The sequence below is a fragment of the Castor canadensis genome, chromosome 13 (assembly GCF_047511655.1).
Source record: "Castor canadensis chromosome 13, mCasCan1.hap1v2, whole genome shotgun sequence".
Taxonomy (NCBI): domain Eukaryota; kingdom Metazoa; phylum Chordata; class Mammalia; order Rodentia; family Castoridae; genus Castor; species Castor canadensis.
The window spans coordinates 80453374-80472744 of NC_133398.1; the positions used below are offsets into that span (position 1 = coordinate 80453374).

The 19371-nt window shown below is 41.0% G+C and overlaps 1 protein-coding gene across 2 annotated transcripts in view; it reads right to left on the bottom strand.

Annotated features, from left to right (window-relative positions):
- Positions 1 to 1634: 1634 nt before the first annotated feature.
- Gnaq (G protein subunit alpha q) overlaps positions 1635 to 19371 on the bottom strand; it is a 254207-nt gene continuing 236470 nt past the window's right edge. For both annotated transcript variants that reach the window (XM_074052099.1, XM_020184968.2), the window contains 2 exons: positions 11248 to 11401; positions 1635 to 6894 (listed from right to left, as the gene is read on the bottom strand). In XM_074052099.1, the coding sequence (XP_073908200.1) occupies positions 6704 to 6894; positions 11248 to 11401 (345 nt within the window). In that variant the 3' untranslated portion in view covers positions 1635 to 6703. The remainder of the gene's footprint in view (positions 6895 to 11247; positions 11402 to 19371) is intronic.

A 19371-nucleotide genomic window follows, 5' to 3' on the forward strand; every position in this document is an offset into this window, starting at 1 on the left:
AACCCTGTCACTCACCTCTGAAAACATGGGGCTGTGCAATTACTTTCTTAAAGAGGACAATTTGCCTTATTTTCTCTTCAGGCTTATGGGCCAGAAAGATAGTTTGGTCTTTGATATGCATGCTTGAGGAAAACAGGAAGGGAGAAAATTAGCACAGATCAAGTTTCAACACCTTGAATTGTATTTTTTGGGTAGTACTGGGGTTTGAACCCAGGGCTTTATGCTCGGATAAGCACTCTACCACTTGAGCCACTCCTCCTCCCTTTTTGCTTTTAGGTTATTTTTAAGATAGGGTCTTGTGGTTTGCCTGGGGCCAGCTTGGACCACCTGTCCTAGCTACATCTTCCACATGGCTGGGTGCACAGGCACATGCCACTATGGCCAGCTTAACTGTTGAGATGTGGTCTTGATAGTGGGTTTTTTTTTTTTTTTTTTTTGGCCTTGAACCTTGATCCTCCCAATCTCAGCCTCCTGAGTAGCTGGGATTACAGAAATGTAGCCTAGCACTCAGACTGAAACTTTTAAAAGATTTTAAAGAGACCTACATTTTATAACCAGGGACCTATTTGGAGTGGGCACCATTAAAATAGATTGTGTTCGGTTCCTTCTAACAGTTGGGACTATTCTTTAGTTAACCCTGGTAGTGAAACAAAGGAAAGGTGGAAATGAATAGGCAATTTAAGACAAAACTAATAAGCTAGAAGCTGGCTCTTATCCACTACCTTCTACTCTCCAACCCTGCTCTGATTTCAGTAAAGACTTTACATATGGGAAAACTGGTAAGTATGAGTGTGGTAATGATTTAAAGTTAGACACAGAAAACCAAGAAGCGGGCGGTTCACCATGAGAATCGCTCCGCACACATCATCGAATGGGCCATAGTTGTTCTATAGCATTGAATCCACCCTCACCTTTTTTGCTGTGGCCGCAGGTTTTCCTCATCACGAAGCACCCTTGGGTTGTGGACCTGCCACTTCTGGTATGCCTGCAGTGGGCAGCTACTTTTTATTGGTGGTACTGGGGTTTGAACTCAGGGCCTTGCACTTGCAGAGCAGGTGCTCTACCACTTGAGCCATGCTTACAGCCCTTTTTTCATCAGTCATTTTTCAGATAGGATTTCATCCTTTTTGCATAGGGCTGGCCTTATGGCCACAATCCTCCTACCTACCCCTCCCACATAACTGGAATACAGGTGTGTCCTGCCATGCTGCTTGTTTGCTGAAACTGGGTCTCACTAGTTTTTTTGCCTGAGCTGGCCTCAAATCACAATCCTTCTGATCTCTGTCTCACAAGTAACTGGGATTATAGACGTGCCTCACTGCATCCAGCATTTTTTTAAACGGTTGGTTATAATTTAAATTAGGGCAAAATTTTAAAAACAGCAAATATGATAAATACTAACTATATATCCACTTCAGGAGACTGACATTTCTGATTGTATGTAAGTGGGAAAAGGTTTGTGTGCGTCTTAGAACCATTAACCTACTTATTTTGCAAAATGCATGTGTCCTGTAAAGTGTTTTAATGAAGCAAAGATGTATTCGTAATTCCTTAGAATAAAAAACAGTCTGAGAGGGACTGAGGCAACTTCAAGGGAAGCAAAACTCAAGAAAGAAGAATGCTCTAGTACAAGATTATGGCCAAAAATACTGTATTTTTAACCAGCAAGATCATTGGGGCGTTATTATACAACAGTAGGTGTTTTTTGCAAAACTAGTTCCCAACCCCAAACAATAGACAATACATGCATTTGAATGACATTTTAAGAACAGTAAATATGATTCTTTTAAATACTGCAAGTTAAAAATGTTTTTCTGACAAAACTCCCTAAATACATAGGTCTAGTCAGGGTTTCCAACATGATAATGAGTAAGGAATCCAGCAGAAGTTGCATTTAGAGAGTTCTTTGCAGAAAAGAAAACCACCAAAAACATGTTTCAATCAAAGTAACCTGGACAAGTTACATGGTAATTTTCCATCTTTCTTTCTTAAACTTAAAAATGTCCTACTGATGCATACCTTCCTGTTATTTTTTCCCCCCACCAAAAGCTTCTATGAAAGTCAGGATTCCTTTATCCAAGTTAGATGCAAATTTGGTAAACTGTAAATGTCAGTAACCTTTGGACTGGAACTTGGGGGGAAGGCAGGCTCCATGGTAGAGGAGGAAGATAAGGAGGAAATGAGTATCTGAGCACCTACTATGCGCCAGGTGTGTATGCATACTTCGAACATATGGTTCTAGAGGCAAGTGTTACTGGAGGGTGGGGCAGATGGGAAGACAGAGGGAAATGGTTTGTTACTCCATAAGAAAAACAAATGACAAGTTTAGACTCTGCACTAAGTTATCTACTAAACAGCAAGTGTCTGGCTCCAGAAACCTCTAGCTAATCACATACAACTAAGCCAATTCTTTTCCTAATTGAATGGAATCAAAATGAAATACCAAAGACACAGGTACCAGGACAGATCTATTAATGCTACATATGCTGGAAGTATGTAGAGATATATAAACATATGATATTATTAGTTTTAATTTTGTGTGTTTCTAACCAAAGAACCTCTTTGGGAGAAAATGTGAATGTATACCAAGCACACCTTATTTATATCAAGATGTTGTTCATTACCAATTATGTGGTTTGAAACCCTTATTTAATTTTAAGAAGAGCAGCAATATACATTACAATATTTGGGTACACTTTATTTTTATAAGGGTTAACATTCTGCTATATTTCATTTCATTCGTTCTTTTTGAGAAACTGAAAACAAAGGGAAATTGAGGGTTATCTGAGAGGGATCTCAGGGGAATTTCCAACGAATATCTCAGTCCTGCAGAATCTCATTACACAGCCCTTTCTTCCCATTATTATTTTTTTGCAAATAATAGTCATTTTGACCCAAATCCAGCATAAATAGCTTTTCACCAATTCCTAACTTAAGACAACTAAAATGTACAGTCATGTGGCAGTATAAATCTGTAAATTACAGTTCGTATACCTTGACAATCAAGAGAGTCTGAAGTACAAAAACTAAATTGCCCTTTAGCTGAATCACCTCTTAAAAATATTAGGCCTGCTAATCTACCAAAAAAGAAAAACAAGTACAAGCTTCAGGTGTTTTTCAAATACCTTTTGTGGATGTCATCTGCTAGTAAACAACATATGCAGGTTCCTAAGAAGAGTTTTTTCCAGTCTGTTCATGACATTCCACAGAGCTCTTTATTCAGAAACGATAACAAAGAAAAACGCCCAGTAGTTTGCAGGGGGTTTACTAACTTCTGAACGGGTGTGTAATTTCCCTTTGTTTCAGATATGAGGCACAATCTTCTCAATTTAAGCTCTGTAAGGCATAGTATAAACCTCCAATTTACACATAAGGAATTCTCTGTGGGTTGGAACTGCCACTTCCCACCAAAAAAAAAAAAAAAAAAAAGTGGGGGGGAGCGGGAATCATCTGTAAACTGGTACACTGCGATGTGTTGTGTGAGTCATGAAACAGCTGCTTGCCTTGGTATGCAGAAGAAAGGTTTCTGTGTGTGGTGTTTTTGTTTTGAATAAGACATGCCAAGTCACCATGACACAAACTGGCCACCAACCTCCATCACCTGGAGCATCAACAGGAGCCCAGGCGGCACCCGCAGAACTTGCAATCACGATAGAATAGAAAGCAGGAGTAAACTTTGTTTTTATACAAAACTGAAAAGAATCCCTTCCCGCCCCTAGCCCCTGCAATAAAACCCCAAACAAAGAAACAACAACAACAAAAATCCTTTTAGCTTCAATTGACTAGTGTGGATACAATTAGGTTTCTACATATCACTGCGGCTAGGGTGATCAATTTTTTCCTTTCTCAAAAGAAGGGAGCCTGTCATGCACCCCAGAATGGGCAGTGAAGCCACAAACCTCAATTCTGCATAGCAAATTTCACCCCAATTTCATAAAGACAAATATAACCATCTTTCTCTGCTTTGCGAAGCTTCTTTGAGCTCTGAGATCAGGGTTAATCAGTTATGTTTACTATAGCTCTATTAAATAGAATATCTTGATTCCCTAAAACTGTAACACTTATGATCTTGTGATGAGGTTTTCTCTATTACACACTGTAGGCCATCAAATGTTGTTTACTTTTTTTCTTGTTTTTTCTTTTTCTTTTTTTTTGTTTTTGTTTTTTGTTTGTTTGTTTGTTTTTTGCTGCACCAAATTTAAGATTGCCCTTTCAGGCAAGCAGTGGTCTCTAGCTGTTAAAACATTTCCTTAGTGGGTCACAATAGCTTCTAAAACTGCCTTTCTAATAAAGGCCATCAGAGAGGTAATACTAACTGCATTTGCCAAAGAAGAATATGAATTGTATAAAAGCTCATATTCCAATCCTAGATCAAATGGCAAAAGTGCTACAAAGTTGGTTTCCATGTTTGTATAAAAGCTCCGACTGATTTTATGTATTTTGCTATGAAATTACCTTTGGGTCATATAATCAGTATACCTCTACTCAGGAATGTGCAAATGATTTTATACAGCACGATGCTAGTACCGCTCTGTATGACAGTAAGGTTTTTTTTTTTCTTTTCTAAATGGAAAAAAATATCCCTAGTCAGAAATAAACTGACAAATTTACATTCTCCTCTCTTAAAAAAGTAAATAAAATAACATTATTCAAAATGGGAATTAGCTATAAGACATACAATACAATTACATAGATACATATCAATACAGCACATTCAATCTGCCAAAAAGTAATGATTACAAAGCCATAATGGATGTTGCAATATCGAGAGATGTATGTACAATGATTAGAGCATTCAGAATTGCACTATACCTACGGTCTATTAATTAAATTACAGGTGCCTTCTGAGCAAGGAAAAAAAAAGTAACCTGTGCTGTTTAAGACCAGGAGAGTAAAGAATGAGAATCCTTCATTACTCTTCAGTGACTTTGTTGCTCATCTAACAAGCTGTTAATTCTCCCGCCCCTCTTTGTTATTTCCCAAAAGTGATATGAAAGTTTAGACTAGGGCCAAATAGTATTGAGACCAGTATCATGGCCTAGTTCTTACTTCCCAGCAGCTTTTAAAATAATTGTGATTTATCAGCTTAAATCACATTTCAACTTAAGCTGCTTGACAGAGCTCATGGATCATGTGCTGGGATTTTTTATTTTTTTTGCACTTGTTGAAAAAATTGCATACATAGAATACCAAATGTCTCTCTGAGTAGGTTCAGTTACATAAACACATGTATGACAGAACACTAAGAGGTTACTTTTGAGTGAAGTCTACAAAATCTTCCTTAAGTTCAATTCAACCAGTCAATAGTTCAAGAAAATCGTAAAAGGTGGTAAAAGAGCAGTGACTTTTTTGCAAATGAAAGGTGTAAGGCTAATACTATCAACCAAGGTTCTTGGCAGACTTACTTGAACTTAAAGAACATGGGCTTCAGATAAAGAGACAAACAAATACCCAACGAACCACACGGGATTCTTTTCTACACTGCTGATTTGGACCCTCAGCCTGGGATGTGGGCACTAGACAATGTGCCCTTGAGGGCTCAGGAAAGAATGGACCATGAGAATCACATGTACAGCCACCAGGTGTCTGGCAGCTGGTATTTCAGGTTCATTTTCAGCCAGTCACCGCAGGCTTCACAGTCTTACTCTCTTACATTTTAAGATGCTGACTTTTATGGTTTAAGCACTTCTTAATTCATTCTGTTTTATAAAAAGCCAGCTTTGGCAACATATTCCCATAATAAAAATCATTTAAAGATTATGGCCCAAATACAAAGGAAAAAAGGGTAGAGGAAGAAAAGTTGGAACCAAAAGAAAAAGGTTCTGGTAGCAGCCTCTGGGGGAATGTAGTGTCTGTTGGCTTATTATTTGGCATCTGCAATTTAAAGAGAGGGTTAAAAAAAAAAAGAGGAGCAGGTAGAAGGAAGAACAATGGCACATCAATTTCCAAAGAAAAGACTCCTTCTGTGTGTCTTTTCTTGCCCTCTGACTTCTGTGCCTTTCTCTGAGTGATCAAACTATGGCTGAAGGTCAAAACCCAAAAGAAATGACACAACCATTTGGTGGGCATCCACTGTCCCACACCAAAGGGAGATAAAACAATATCATATATTAAAAAAGAAACACTAGATGTGTATCCAGAGCAATACATTTGAAACCATATCAGTAATACACATCACCCTTCAGCAAAAACTACAAATTGTTGAACTAAACTAACATAGGATGGCTTAAGTGGAATGACACCGTCCTGACTGCATCATTCAAGAGAACTTGACCAAGAATCGAAGTAGGATAAAGGCCGTTATTCTCTGGGTGGGGAACCAGGAGGGAGGTATGGGCTAGGAAAAAAAGGGAAATCAGGTTTGTTTTGCTCAATAGAAAAGAAAAAGAGAAAAAGAGAAAGAAACAACTCTTATCTTTGTGAGTGCATGACTGAAAATTTAAAATACATTGAGTCACACAGTTTTGCCTAAAAAAACGAGAGGAAATGTGCTGGGACTGTACTTCAGCATCCTCTGTTTTTCCTCTGAATAGTTTAAATAAAATCATAATATTTACTACAAACTCTGTGGACACACTCACACAGAGTCCAGGACGGCAATAAATTAGTATTATGCAAATTGTTTTCCACAGAAATACAGTCCCTCTTGTATATCTGCGATAGCCCACCAGGGAAGGGAAGGGCAGGTTTCTGGGAGGCACAATTAGACCAGATTGTACTCCTTCAGGTTCAACTGGAGGATGGTGTCCTTGACTGCAGCAAAGACAAAGCGGATGTTTTCGGTGTCTGTGGCACACGTGAAGTGGGAGTAGATAATTTTGTCACTGTCTGGGTTCAGGTCCACGAACATCTTCAGGATGAATTCTCGAGCTGCCTGGGCATCTCTCTGGGGTCCTATGGCCAAAGGAGCAGAGGGGTAGTTTGTTACTTGACCCATTAATGCATCCTTCATTTATTCAGTAAACATTTATTATGCCTTAATACCTTTGATCTATTATAATGATGCTCCCTACACTACTTTGTAGAAATCTCCTTTTTGTCACTTTACATGCCTGTCTGTTCACTTGTCTGTCCATTCATCAACCTGCCCATCCATCCATCCATCCATCCACAAAATATGGATACGTGCAAACAGACAGACTACTTGAAAGCCAGTATAGCTACTTCTTCACTTTCTTTTGTTGATAGAGAGCCACAGCGCAGGTTCTTCAGGAGGGAGTAGTACCTTCCTTCTGTTCCACTGGGTTAACTGGTTCAGTTCTATAAAAAGTGTGCACACAGACGGAGCTGCCTCAGGCTCTCCGTCAATCTTTCTACTATGGGTCATTTCACAGTCTCCAGATTGAAATCTCACTGCAAGTAGAACTTGTTCCTTAAGTTTGGTTCCAGCACCAATGGTCCTCTGTAGTCTCACTTCTACAGACTCTTTACATGGCATTCAGTTTACTATGTGTGATGATAAAAAAAAATTGATATGCATTTTCTTACTTTTATTTGGGGTCTTCTATGTCCCTAGCATTCCCTAGACACTTTGAAAAGGGAGTATTGATGTATTTATTTGGATAAATTAGAAATTTCTGTAAGAATTTTGCAATGATTCTTAGATATCTGACATCAAAGCAGAGGTAGCAAAAGAAAAAATAAATTAGACTTCATCAAAATAAAAACAAAACTTTTGTTCATCAAAGTCATTACCAAGAAAATGAAAAAAAAATCAACTCAGAGAACAGGGGAAAATTTATGCAAATCAATGTGATAAGGGTTGAGCATGTAGACTATATAAGAACAATGACCACCAACAAAAAGCACACAGCCCAATTAAAACAAGGACAAAAGGCTTAAACTGACATTCCTTCAAAAGGCGACAGTGTACCTCCAGCGTACATGCACAATGGTGCAGCCTCTCTTGAAAGGAGTTGGTAGTTCCTCAAAAAGTTAAGATAAGCTGGGCGCCAGTGGCACAAGCCTATCATACCAGCTATGAGGGAGGCTGAAATCGAAAGGATCGAGGTCCAGGTAGCCTGGGCATAAAGTGAGACCCTATCTCAAAAATAACCAGAGCAAAAAAAGGGCTAGAGGTATGGCTCAAGTGGTAAAGTGCCTGCCTTGCAAGTGCAAAGCCCCGAGTTCAAACCCCAGAGCTGCCAAAAGGAAAACAACAACAACAAAAAAACCCCCAAACATCAAAAAACCAACCCCCCCCTCCCCAACATTATGTACAATTATTAAAATGTTACAGGTACATATTTAATAGTCTGTCTTTTTCAATGTTAATCTCACCTAATAGTTGCAGAACAGTACTAAAAATATCTAAAACCAGAAACTAATAGACTGTTAAAGCCTGTCATTTCCATAAAAGCTGTATTTCCCTATTCTGGCTTTGATTTGTACTTAACCTATTTAGGAAGGAAGGATTTTTTTTTTTTTTTTTGGTTTAAATCCTGAAGAATATCAGAACTAGATTCAAGTTCACTGAATTACACTTGGACTGCGTTATGTTTTTAAGCATAGATTATGTTGTTTGAATAAACATAAGCTACAAAGAGATCATTACATCCATCACAGCAGAAACAGATTTCCACAGTCCCTATGAACAATTTTGCAGTTCAAGTCCATGTGGAAATGGTAATTTCCCTTCCCGAAGAGAAACACAGAGATGGCATTCATTATGATTAAGACCTTGTTAAGTGCAGAAATGTGGAAGTGTGAAATTTATAACACCATAAACACACTTATTGCAAAAACATCACTGCAGAGCAGGCCTCGATGTTTTTCAGTTTTAGCTCATCTAACAACGGCTTTGAGAGTTGTGGAATGACAGCTGCTTTTGCTTTGAGAATAACAAAATCAATGTCTTTTTTTCTTTTCCTGTGGCCACATTTCCTATGGGCATTATGTTTATACTGTGGGAGGGTAACAATTAAAAATATCTTCAAACTTAAAAACATTGACAATAGGCACACATTGGAAGGAAAATGCTGGTAGTATGGGGAATGTGGGGAAAGTATTGGCCAGAGGAGATAATGTAAAGATTAGAAAGATGTTGCAGAGAGAAACAATCAGTCCCACGAGCACCCATCACAGAACAATCAACCACCATGAGGTGTAGCTCTGCCTACTGTAGTTAAGTAGCCTTCCCGTTGGGGGCTGAAGTGGGGGGCTATCTCTTCTCAGGCAGGCCTGGAAGGAAAACACACAGGTCCACAGGGCTCAATGCTGTGTATGGCATGGTCATTTTCGGTCCAGTGATTGTCACCAGATTCTGAGAAAAACCAGGAGTATCCTCTTGGGTGTGTGAGATCAGGTAACCTACACACTCCACAGCTTCCTCAGGAACCCTGAGGAACACAGTCTTAGACGGTTTATGACTTGCTTCCAGATTAGTGGCAAATTAAAAGAAGTGAAAAAGAAAACGCCATTTAGGCTAAGAAAGCATTTGTTTTGAAAAGAACAATGTAACTGGAGAGAAGACGTGAAGACACTGCTAACAGAAAAAGGCACTATCTGTAATGCCTGGTAACACCCAGAAGCGTGTAGATCTAATTTGCTAACTTGCAGGTTCTTGTATAAGCATGGGCTCATGAACATACAGTCTTTCACTTCCATGAGACAGCACCATGCATAATGCATGAGGAATGAAAGGATGCCTGCATCTCTGGCCCTGATATGTTTGTATCTTCTTGGAAACTGGTAACGCCAAAGTAATTCTTACTTTTTAAAGAGGTATCTTTCCCAGGGAGCTTTCAGAGCACAAAACACTATTGAACTGATATCCATCCTGTATATCCTATGTTGATGTAATTCAAAAAATAGTCACTTCTTGGCCAGACAAGGTGGTGTGTGCCTGTCACCTCAGGTATTTGGGGGGCATAGATAGGAGGATCACATCAGAGGCCAGTCCCAGGCAAAAATGTGAGCCCCTATCTGAAAACTCAAAGCAAAAAGAGCAAGGGGTAGAGAGTCTGCCTGGTAAGCACAAGGCCATGAGTTCAAATTCCACTAGTGCCCTCCCTCCAAAAACAATCAGTTTCTCTTGCGGTTATATATAAACACCTCCATAACCAGTAGTTTGGGGTTTGGCTCTTCTTTGTGTTACGTGCTATGCTAAGTGATATACATATAACTCCACGCAATCCTTTTCTACTCAGGAAGAAACAAATGGTATTAAATAAACTTGTCTAAGGCAATAAGCTAGTAAGTGGCAGAGCAAAGTTCCGAGATATTTGAAGTGCGTGCTCTTAATTACCATCTGAACCAGGGCTTGGGAAACTCTCTCTGTAAAAGGGCAGGGACTAACTATTTTAGACTTTGTTGACCATTCAATTTCTCTCACAACTTCCCACTTCTGCTGCAGAGTGAAAACAGCCATAAGAATGGGTGTGGCTGTGCCTCAATAAAACTATTTATAAAACCAGGTGGCAGGCCAGGCTTTGCCCCCTCCTAATCTAGGTTAAAATTAATACAGGGCAGAGGCCATGACTCATCTGTTCAGAGAGGCTGATGTGGATACACATTGTCAATCAGTCCCCCGTATGTCTCTGACTGGCTGTTTGTCCAGTTTAGAATTTCAGAGTACAGTTAGGGAAGGCCAGATCAACTTCGAAGGGTGAAGTAAACAATGCAGTGCCACAGAGGACTGAAGTGGTGCTGCAGATCCTAAGTGCTGTACCACGAGTCTAAGGATGGGAGGGGGCTTCACTTGGCCACGAAGTCTCCCCAAAGCAAATGTTTCCTGAAAATTCGCTATGTGTCAAGCACCATGCTAATGCCACACATATGTGTCTGTTACCATCTATAAAACAATCTCATGAGCTTGGTCCAAAGGCCCAGAAAAATCAAGTGACTTGGCTCGCGGTTCTACAAGTAGTAAAGAAGTACTAGAACTGAGATTCCAACCTGGGTAGACTGACTTCAGTCTCTTCTCCCTAGAGAGGTAGAGGGGTTGTAAAAAAGTTCAAGAGAGAAAGAGAGAGGAAACTGTACTAGTGATACACAGCTGGGCAAAACCATTGAATTACTTCTTCTTTGAATCTGTTTATTTCAAAACATATCAGAAGGGTTTTTTTTTTAATCCCCGGTGTCTTTTTTGCATTAAGAAATAAAATATTGTATGTCTTTACAAGGCAGAGCACCAGCAGTAACTTGTACTCCAGTCTGCACACACAGCCTCTGTAGCCTCAGAGCAATTGCCCAGTGTTGGCAGGTCCAGCCCTGCATGCCAAGGCTGGCGGAGGAGTGCACACTTACCATCATATTCCGGGAAGTAGTCAACTAGGTGGGAATACATAATCTTCTCCTCTAGAAGATCTTTCTTGTTTAAGAACAGAATAACCGAGGAGTTCTGGAACCAGGGATATGTGATAATTGTTCTAAAGAGTGCTTTGCTTTCCTCCATTCGGTTCTGGGAAAAAAAAAAAAAAAAGATCAGAAATACAAGAAGTGAACAACATGTGATTACATGATTACCAGATGTGTGAACTGTGTTTATTTTGTGACCCAACCCATCTTCTGTAAGCTTCTAATTTTTATAGCCTTGAGTTGAGCTTGTCAGGATTTATATGCAAATGACTCATGACACACATTGTTTTCATTGTGCAAACTCTGGCTGGCAAGCAGAAAAGAGTAATAAGAGAATCTGCTGAAATCACTTTTTAGACTGAAAGAGACAAAGTCTAGACAATCATACTGTATGTGAAACTTCATAAATTTACACCAAAAAATTATTCATTCATGACCAAGTACTTTAAAAAAATTTTTTTTTTGCACTACTCAGGGCTTCATACTTGCTAGACAGGAGCTCTACTACCTGAGCCATTCTGCCACCCATTTTTTTGTGTCGGATGTTTTTGAGACAGGGTCTCATGAACTGTTTGCCTGGGCTGGCTTGGAACCATGCTCCTCTTGATCTCGGCCCTGACTTGCTAGGATTACAGGTGTGAACCACTGGTGCTTGGTCAGCACCAAATACTTAAGATATGAATCAAGCACTAAATTAGAGGCTTCGTTTTGCATTTCCCAAACTATATTTATTTGGTGTCTCACAATCAGCTCTATTTTAAACATTCAAGATATTACTTAATTCTTTGCTCAGAGCCTAACTATATTTCTAGAATTATTACTATTAGAACATTATATGAATGTACGTTTCCATTGGTAAGCATGCCCATGGGGAAATATTTTATATTAATGCACACCCTGTTCATCAGTGCACACCTTTTCCTTATGTTTCATGTAATTTCCATAATAGTGTGGAGATATATATAGTAACTACCTGGAGATACAAATCTAACATTTCGTACCTCCAGCACTTGTGAGAGAGTGTTCTGACTTGAGGTTAAACTTTCAAGCCTACTTTCGTAACAGAAATCCTAAATGGATTCTCAAGGAGATCAGTCAGCTTGCTAATTCAAATGAAGATGCTGGTGGAGGATATGCCCATGTCAAATCACTCTAAACACGCCTCAATCAAAAGCCAGGCAGGCCTACAGCTTCTTCCTCATCTCCTTACCTGCTCCTTCTCTCAGACACATTCGCCTCTAAACCATTCCCACTCTAGGCCACAGGTAAAGGCAGCAGGTTTGGGGAATTCCCCCTGCCCTGAGGATCCGAGAGTTATGTGTATGGACACGCTTTGTCCTGGACACACTGTTAAGACCACCTCTGCTGATAAAGGGTAGGTCTGTAGTTTATGCCAGAACCTCCAGGGCCTACCATGTGGGTTGGTTCTAGGTTGGGCTCTGACCCAGGCCTGCATCAAGAGGCGCTTCCCTTCCCCTATTCATGGTAATCAGTTTAGCCAAGCACCTGGACCTCTACTGGGAATGGTGGAACAAAGAACTTTGCCTTCATAAGAATCTGGAAGAGGAATGATGCAGTCTCAGTCGCATTAGTGGCCACCTTGACAGGAGGAGAAAGGAAGCTGGTTCTGTTCACCTGGTTCTTATTGCTTCTGTCTACCTGGTACTTACTACTTGCTTAAACCACACTGGGCTTGGCTCTGCCTGTGGACTCTTCAGTAACATCAGTCAATAAGTACATTTTATTTTTAAAGCTAATTTGAGCTGTGTTTTTTCATAAAATACTTCCAACTGATATACCTGGATACATCCTCCTTCCAACTTTAAAAGAAATAAATGATGTTTGAGGGACAACCATTAAAACTAGGGACCTAAGCTGTCAATATCTTCTGTTCAGCTTTTTCCTTCTAACTGTGGGAAATGCCCTAACTTTTGAGGTGCAGGGCTACAAAAGCCAAGAACTATACGCTGCATAACCTCTGACCTGTCACTCACCACATACAGGTTTCTGGATGCCTTGCTCTTTTCTTCTGCTAAGTGCTGAGTCAAATCAAGTTGAAAAGGCACACTTGTCAAAAACACATCTTTACCAAAATCCGGTAACGTCCATTGCACCAAGTTTGTTTAACCTTTTAATTTTATGCCTACAATTGCTTAGGTAATTTACATACTGATGTAACGTGTGGGCTGACACAGAGAAACATAACTTCATGGCTCAAGGGACAGGGTTGATTTGACTGCATTTTATGTAAATGACATGTACAACCTTTGTCCATCTTTTATTGTCCATATGCCTTTGGCCAGAGGTTAAGAAAAAAAATTTCTGAGACAGGATTTCATTATGTAACCCAGGTTGGACACATATGGTTAAAATTTAAGCCTTGGAAACTATATGTTCTGAGAAATGATGATTTGAAGCTTCAGACTTTATATGCTGAAAATTTTAAGACTAAAGAACAAAGGCCCCAATATACCGAATTGAGAAAAGAATCTAAAGTAGGTTAATTAAACAGTAACATCACTGATGGGAGAGTTAACATTTTTTTTTTTTCTTATTTATTGCTAGAAAAATTCTAGAAACCCATACTGTGGTTTTTGAAGAAGAGCCCTGGTGGGTATGGAGGCCTGGCAAGGTGGCTCATGCCTCCAATGTCAGCAGTGTGGGAGGCACAGGTAGGCTGACCATGGTCTGAGGCCAGCCCAGGCAAAAAGCCAAGAACCTACCTGGGAGGAAAAAAAAAAATCAACTAAAGCAAAAAAGGAAGGGCTGGGGGTGTGGCTCAAGTGGTAGAACACTTGCCGAGCAAGTGCAAGGTCCTGCGTTCAAACCCATTATTGCCCGGGGGGCGGGGGGGGGGGGGGAGGTGGTATGTGCCCTCGGCATCAGCATTGTGTCTCCATTAGAAAGGCTCATTCTTCCTAAGAGTTGCTGGGCATCTAAGGGAAGAGCCCTCCCTGGGCTCTTGGTGGAGTCCCCCAGGATAAGTGGGTAGACTCTGGCAGAGGCAGGGACAGGGTTCTGACTTCACAGGAGTACAGAACAAGGAGCCTCAGGCTTCTCTGATTAAGAATTTCAAGACTAGACTGAAGCCCAGGCTCCAGTGGGGTCAGCCTACTGGACAGTGGTCAGGAGTGTCTCCTCTGAGCCCAGCACTGGGTCCAGAGACAACCTGCCTTGGCTGTCCCCATGTCCAGGGCTACTCTGGAGGCACAGCCTGATCACCGACCTGTCCCATGAAACTCTGGCCAAGTGTGCAATTTGGGGCTGCTCTAGGATATTTCCCTGTTACCAAGAGCCAGGTGGAATGGGCTTGAGCAGTCTGGTGGAAAACCTTTAGTTCAGGGGAAGCTAGAGGGCAAAGGAGGGCGGTTGCCAGGCAGCACCAGCATCAGTGGCCCTTTTCCTCAGCCCTACTCATCTGAATCTCTGAGGGAGGCCTGGGAACCTGTGAGTTCACAAGCCCTCCAGGTGGTGCTGATGGATCCTGAAGCACAAGTACCCTTGTGCATCACCTGGGGATCTTGCTGAACTAAAACATGATTCCTTCAGCACAGTGATTTGGAAAGTCATTTTCATGACTAGATATTCAAGTCGGCCTATCAGCTGAGTGTCTGAGTCCTGCCCTAAAACTCTAACTGTACCAGCTTCATTCTCTTCCTTGAGCATGCTATGTGATTTGTTTTTCATTCCACAGTGACAATTCTTTATGCACCACCCCCCAAGAGAGAATATTCACAAATCAAGATGCTCTGTGTCAAACCCCTGAACTAAATACTACATGAGATTTTCCCAAAGCCTCACAAGGTAACGGAATGTGCAGGGCATACAGCATAATCTATTCTGCTCAGAAAACCGCAAATCTATGAGGGAACAGCACACCCCAGGAGACTTTGTGGCACTTGCTTTTTAGTAATTTGCCAGGGTATGGGGTTTTGAGAGGAAAAGAAGAGAGCAAAGAAGGAGACAGGTGACAACTGGTGAGAAAGAGCAGGGAGCTTTGTTTACTCTGAAGACAAGGCAGTCCGGGGGTATTACCAATCTCACAGCCTTCTTTTCTTAGAGCTTTAATAGTTGGGAAATGTACAAGAGAGTCAAAAGGGATACTAGTGAAGGTTGTACCATTCCTAGCACAGAGCTCCTTGCTAAGAGGATGACCTGGCCTGTGCCTGGGTCCATGGAAGCTTCCAACTGCCTGTCTGTAACCCAACCCACCACTTCTCCTGAACCTAATGGAGGGTGGCTTTGATGTGTGTGAGAAAGCTAAAACAGAGACAAAAGAGATAGAAGGGATCTGCAGATCAGGACCTACTTTGGTCTCTGTTCTCCTCAGAGAATGAAGCCCAATGGGGCTACAGAACCCAACAACAAGCCATATATAAGTCACTACATGGGGCTGGTCTCTGTAAAGTCAATTTTTTCAAGTACATGTGTGCATGGAAATGTCAGACTTGCTCAGTCTACACTGACCGGTAAGTCACTCCTCCTATGGGCTAGGACCAGCAAAGCGGCAGCCCTATTAAAGCATTCATCCTGATCCCAGCCCTGGGGGCAGGGCCAGTCTACTTCCTCCAGCAGGCTGGTGTAACACTGAATGTCCTCCCTCATCATCAGAGAGCCTGTTCAAGATCTGAAGTAAGGGTTCTTACACCTCTGACTTTTAATGCCTCAATTCTTCATGAAATTTTTAGTAAAAGGCAAATGATTTATACAATATGAAGAAGAAACCAGAGTATCCAAATCAATTCTCAAGAGTCCCAATTTCCAAAAAGCACTATTTTCTAATGCAATTTCATACTAACACATGATTGGCTAAAGCCCCAAGTTCCAGCCTGGTTTTTACAGCTTGGCACGGCCTGACCCCAGTGAACACCTTCAATCTGAGCTTCTACCCTAATGCTGTTTTCTCCAGATAAAGGGTTCTAATATCGCCACCAGGACACAACATGACTGCACTTTTCTGACCTGTGGCCCACGGTGCTATCCTTACTCCTAGTCCTTTAAGGCCCAGGTCAAATAAACTTCCTAAGCAATCATTCTCTGAATGGGGCTTGCTCCTTCCTCCCATGCCAGCACCTGTTGTGCTATTTTGGCCGGCCCACCATTCAATGAACACAATTTTAGCATCTGTTGGATGGTGGACATGAATGCTGGTCATATAACCCCTGTCCCAGAACTGAGGAAAATAGGAGTGCCAATGTGCAACTCAGGGCCACGTAGCAGACCCATAGCAGTCATAAATACAGAAAGTTGGGATCACGCAGAAAGGAAAGATGTGATTAGAAACGGTTCAGGAAAGGCTTAAAAGCAAAGACTGTTCTGAGCTGAGACATTCTGAGTAGGAAAGAAGAGCAAAAAGCCAAGCAAAGGAAAATTTCAACCCATGACTCTTGGAAGGATCCATGAAAACTCAAATGAAAGGACTCACCAGGGCTTCTGATCTTTGGAATTTGTTCATTAACTAAGAAAAACTCTCTGCATTGCATATGGGAAGCATTTCTTCCTCACTGACATATATGGTGGAGGTGCAGATAGCACAATCATGCAAATTCCACGAAGAACACCGTGCCTAGACCCAGAGGGTCCGAAAACAATGACATGGGTCTGCAATGCCTGCCTAGCTCCAATGCTGGGATGTGGTGAATTGTATCAGCAGGTCCTGTGGGGCCACTCAGTCTTGGCACATGGAGATGAAATGATTTGCCTTCCTTTTGGCTCAGTGTCCTCTAATGGAGGAAAAGGCCGTATCCAGTTGACAGGGCCCAAAGCCCCTACTGAAGCTGGCTTTCCTCAGGCTATGGCCCAAATCACTGCAGAAAAATTTACCAAAAGGCCTAACAGGACAATTATTCCCTGTCTATATATTTTGCAGCTCTGTTGCCATTAAGAGCTAATGTTTGCTTGGAGACTGTTTCCTTATCCTTTTCTGCCAAATTGGTGCTTCCCTTGTCAAAAGTCAGCATTAAAGTAGAGATGTGAACATTTCTTTCATAGTTTTTACAACTTATTATTCTGGCAATAAGCACATGCTCATCTCACAAAGTCACTTTTCTTTTAACAAAAAGAGATCCTTAATCCTTTTACTTTATTTTTTTATTGTTTTATTAATCCTTTTACTTAATACAAGTCATCTACCTGCCTGCCTCTCTTGATGTTTCTTGCTCCTATTAATACCTTGATAAACTACACTGAATCACATTCATCCTAAGAACCAGAGTGCAACCCTTAAATGCAAAGATAGACACAGAAGAAATAATGCATAAGCTGTTTCATCACTTCATTGCTGAGAGCCTGATAGTCACCTATTAGTTGTTCTCAGCTGGGAGCTATTACCAGAGGTAGTAATGACCCCAGAGAAACTTGGATGAAGCTTTCTAGGGTGCAGAAATTCCCTGCAGCACCTAAGAGACACAGAGGGTCTGAGTAGTCCACAATCTTACTCAGTGATGTCTGAAGCAGTCAGGTAGTTGTGACTCTGTGTTGATAATTTCTCTTTTCATAATTCTGTGATTCTTTGGTTCCTAAACTTTTCATCAAAAAAGAAGGCCAGGACTATGCAATCTACTAAGTGAATGAGGTCCAGACACACAGACAGAGAATGAAACACATGCATGTGTCAACGATGTCATTGCTCAGTAAAAGGGAAAAACACAGCTTATGATGATTCACAGTATTTTTAAACCCTGTAACTCTTCAGAATTACCAGTTAGGATATCTGCCAGCCACATACTCACATTCAATTTAATGCCTACTGGTTCATAGGGCTCCTCAGATGCACTGCACATGATGAAAATCTCCTAGTGTTATCAGTACCCTATGGCTCAGGAAATTGACGAGAAAAGGTGATTATCAGAATTAAGGGTTTTCCTGCCTCCCAAATTCACACAACCCTACGTTTTAAACACCACTCTTCACTTCTAATTGCCACAACAAGCTTCACTATTTCTTCTCAGAAATAACTCACTTAGGAACACATTATAAATTATTTTAGTAAAGAACATTATTTTAAAAGAGCAAGATGAGTTTATTTTTACCTTCACTTAATTTCTTTATGTAATGATCCATGAGAGTGTAAAAGTTGTATCAGAGTTATTGTTCACAGCTTATTAAACCTTGAGTAATTCAAAAAATTCAAATCCCCAGCAAGGAATTAGAAGCACTCTCTCTCAGCTATTGATTTCATTTTCCTCTGTCTACTGGGTTAGTAAATGCAACAACTCAAAAGACAACTCCAAAGCCTTATGAAAACAATTTGCAAGTCTGGTCTTTTGCATATTTCTTTCCTCCCTTGATTATTTAGGAAAAAGCTTGCTGTGTGTGGCTTTATTGCTATGTGTCCTATCTGATGTTAACACTGTGAGATTTCAAATATATCCTGTGCCAAACTCCTGTTGTAGGGGTGGGAGAAGGGAATGCTCGAGGAAGGAGAGGAAAGTCCAGGAATCCATACGAATCTGCTCTCCGAACACGTGCTGCAGAGCACCTGCAAGGAAAAGGATGCTGATGTGTAAGTGTGGCCCGTTGGTGAAGGGCAGGGCTGTGAGCTGGGCACCTCAGTGTGAAACACAGCTCACTTGCAAACACTCTGTGTGACCTTTGGCAAGTGGCTGAGCCTCCCTTAGCCTCAGTTTCCACATATCTCCCAGGGTTTGTGAGGACAGACTGAGACAATGCATGCAGAGCACCGAGCTGTGATTTGAGCAGAGTAATTTTCAATGGTAGACTTGATCACTGATGGCAAAAGGGGCATGCAAGGACCTCTGGGTGCTCCATTTGCTTACCTCAACTTTCTGGTCAAGCAGTGAAGCCAGTGAAATCTTTCCATTCTCTGGAACTGCACATAGTCAATTTACCCATGATTTCAAATGCAGACACGATTGATAAGAGGATGGAAAGTCATCCAGGTCTCTGTTAACTTCACTCACACAGAGAATTTACTTTCCCATGATTCTCTGCCCATTAAAGGGAAGGAGCTTCAAAAATCTCTAAAAACACTCAAAACTCAACCCTAGAGCAAACCTAGAAGATGACAGACACAGTAGATAAATGGAGTGGGTAGAATGAGAAATAATTACA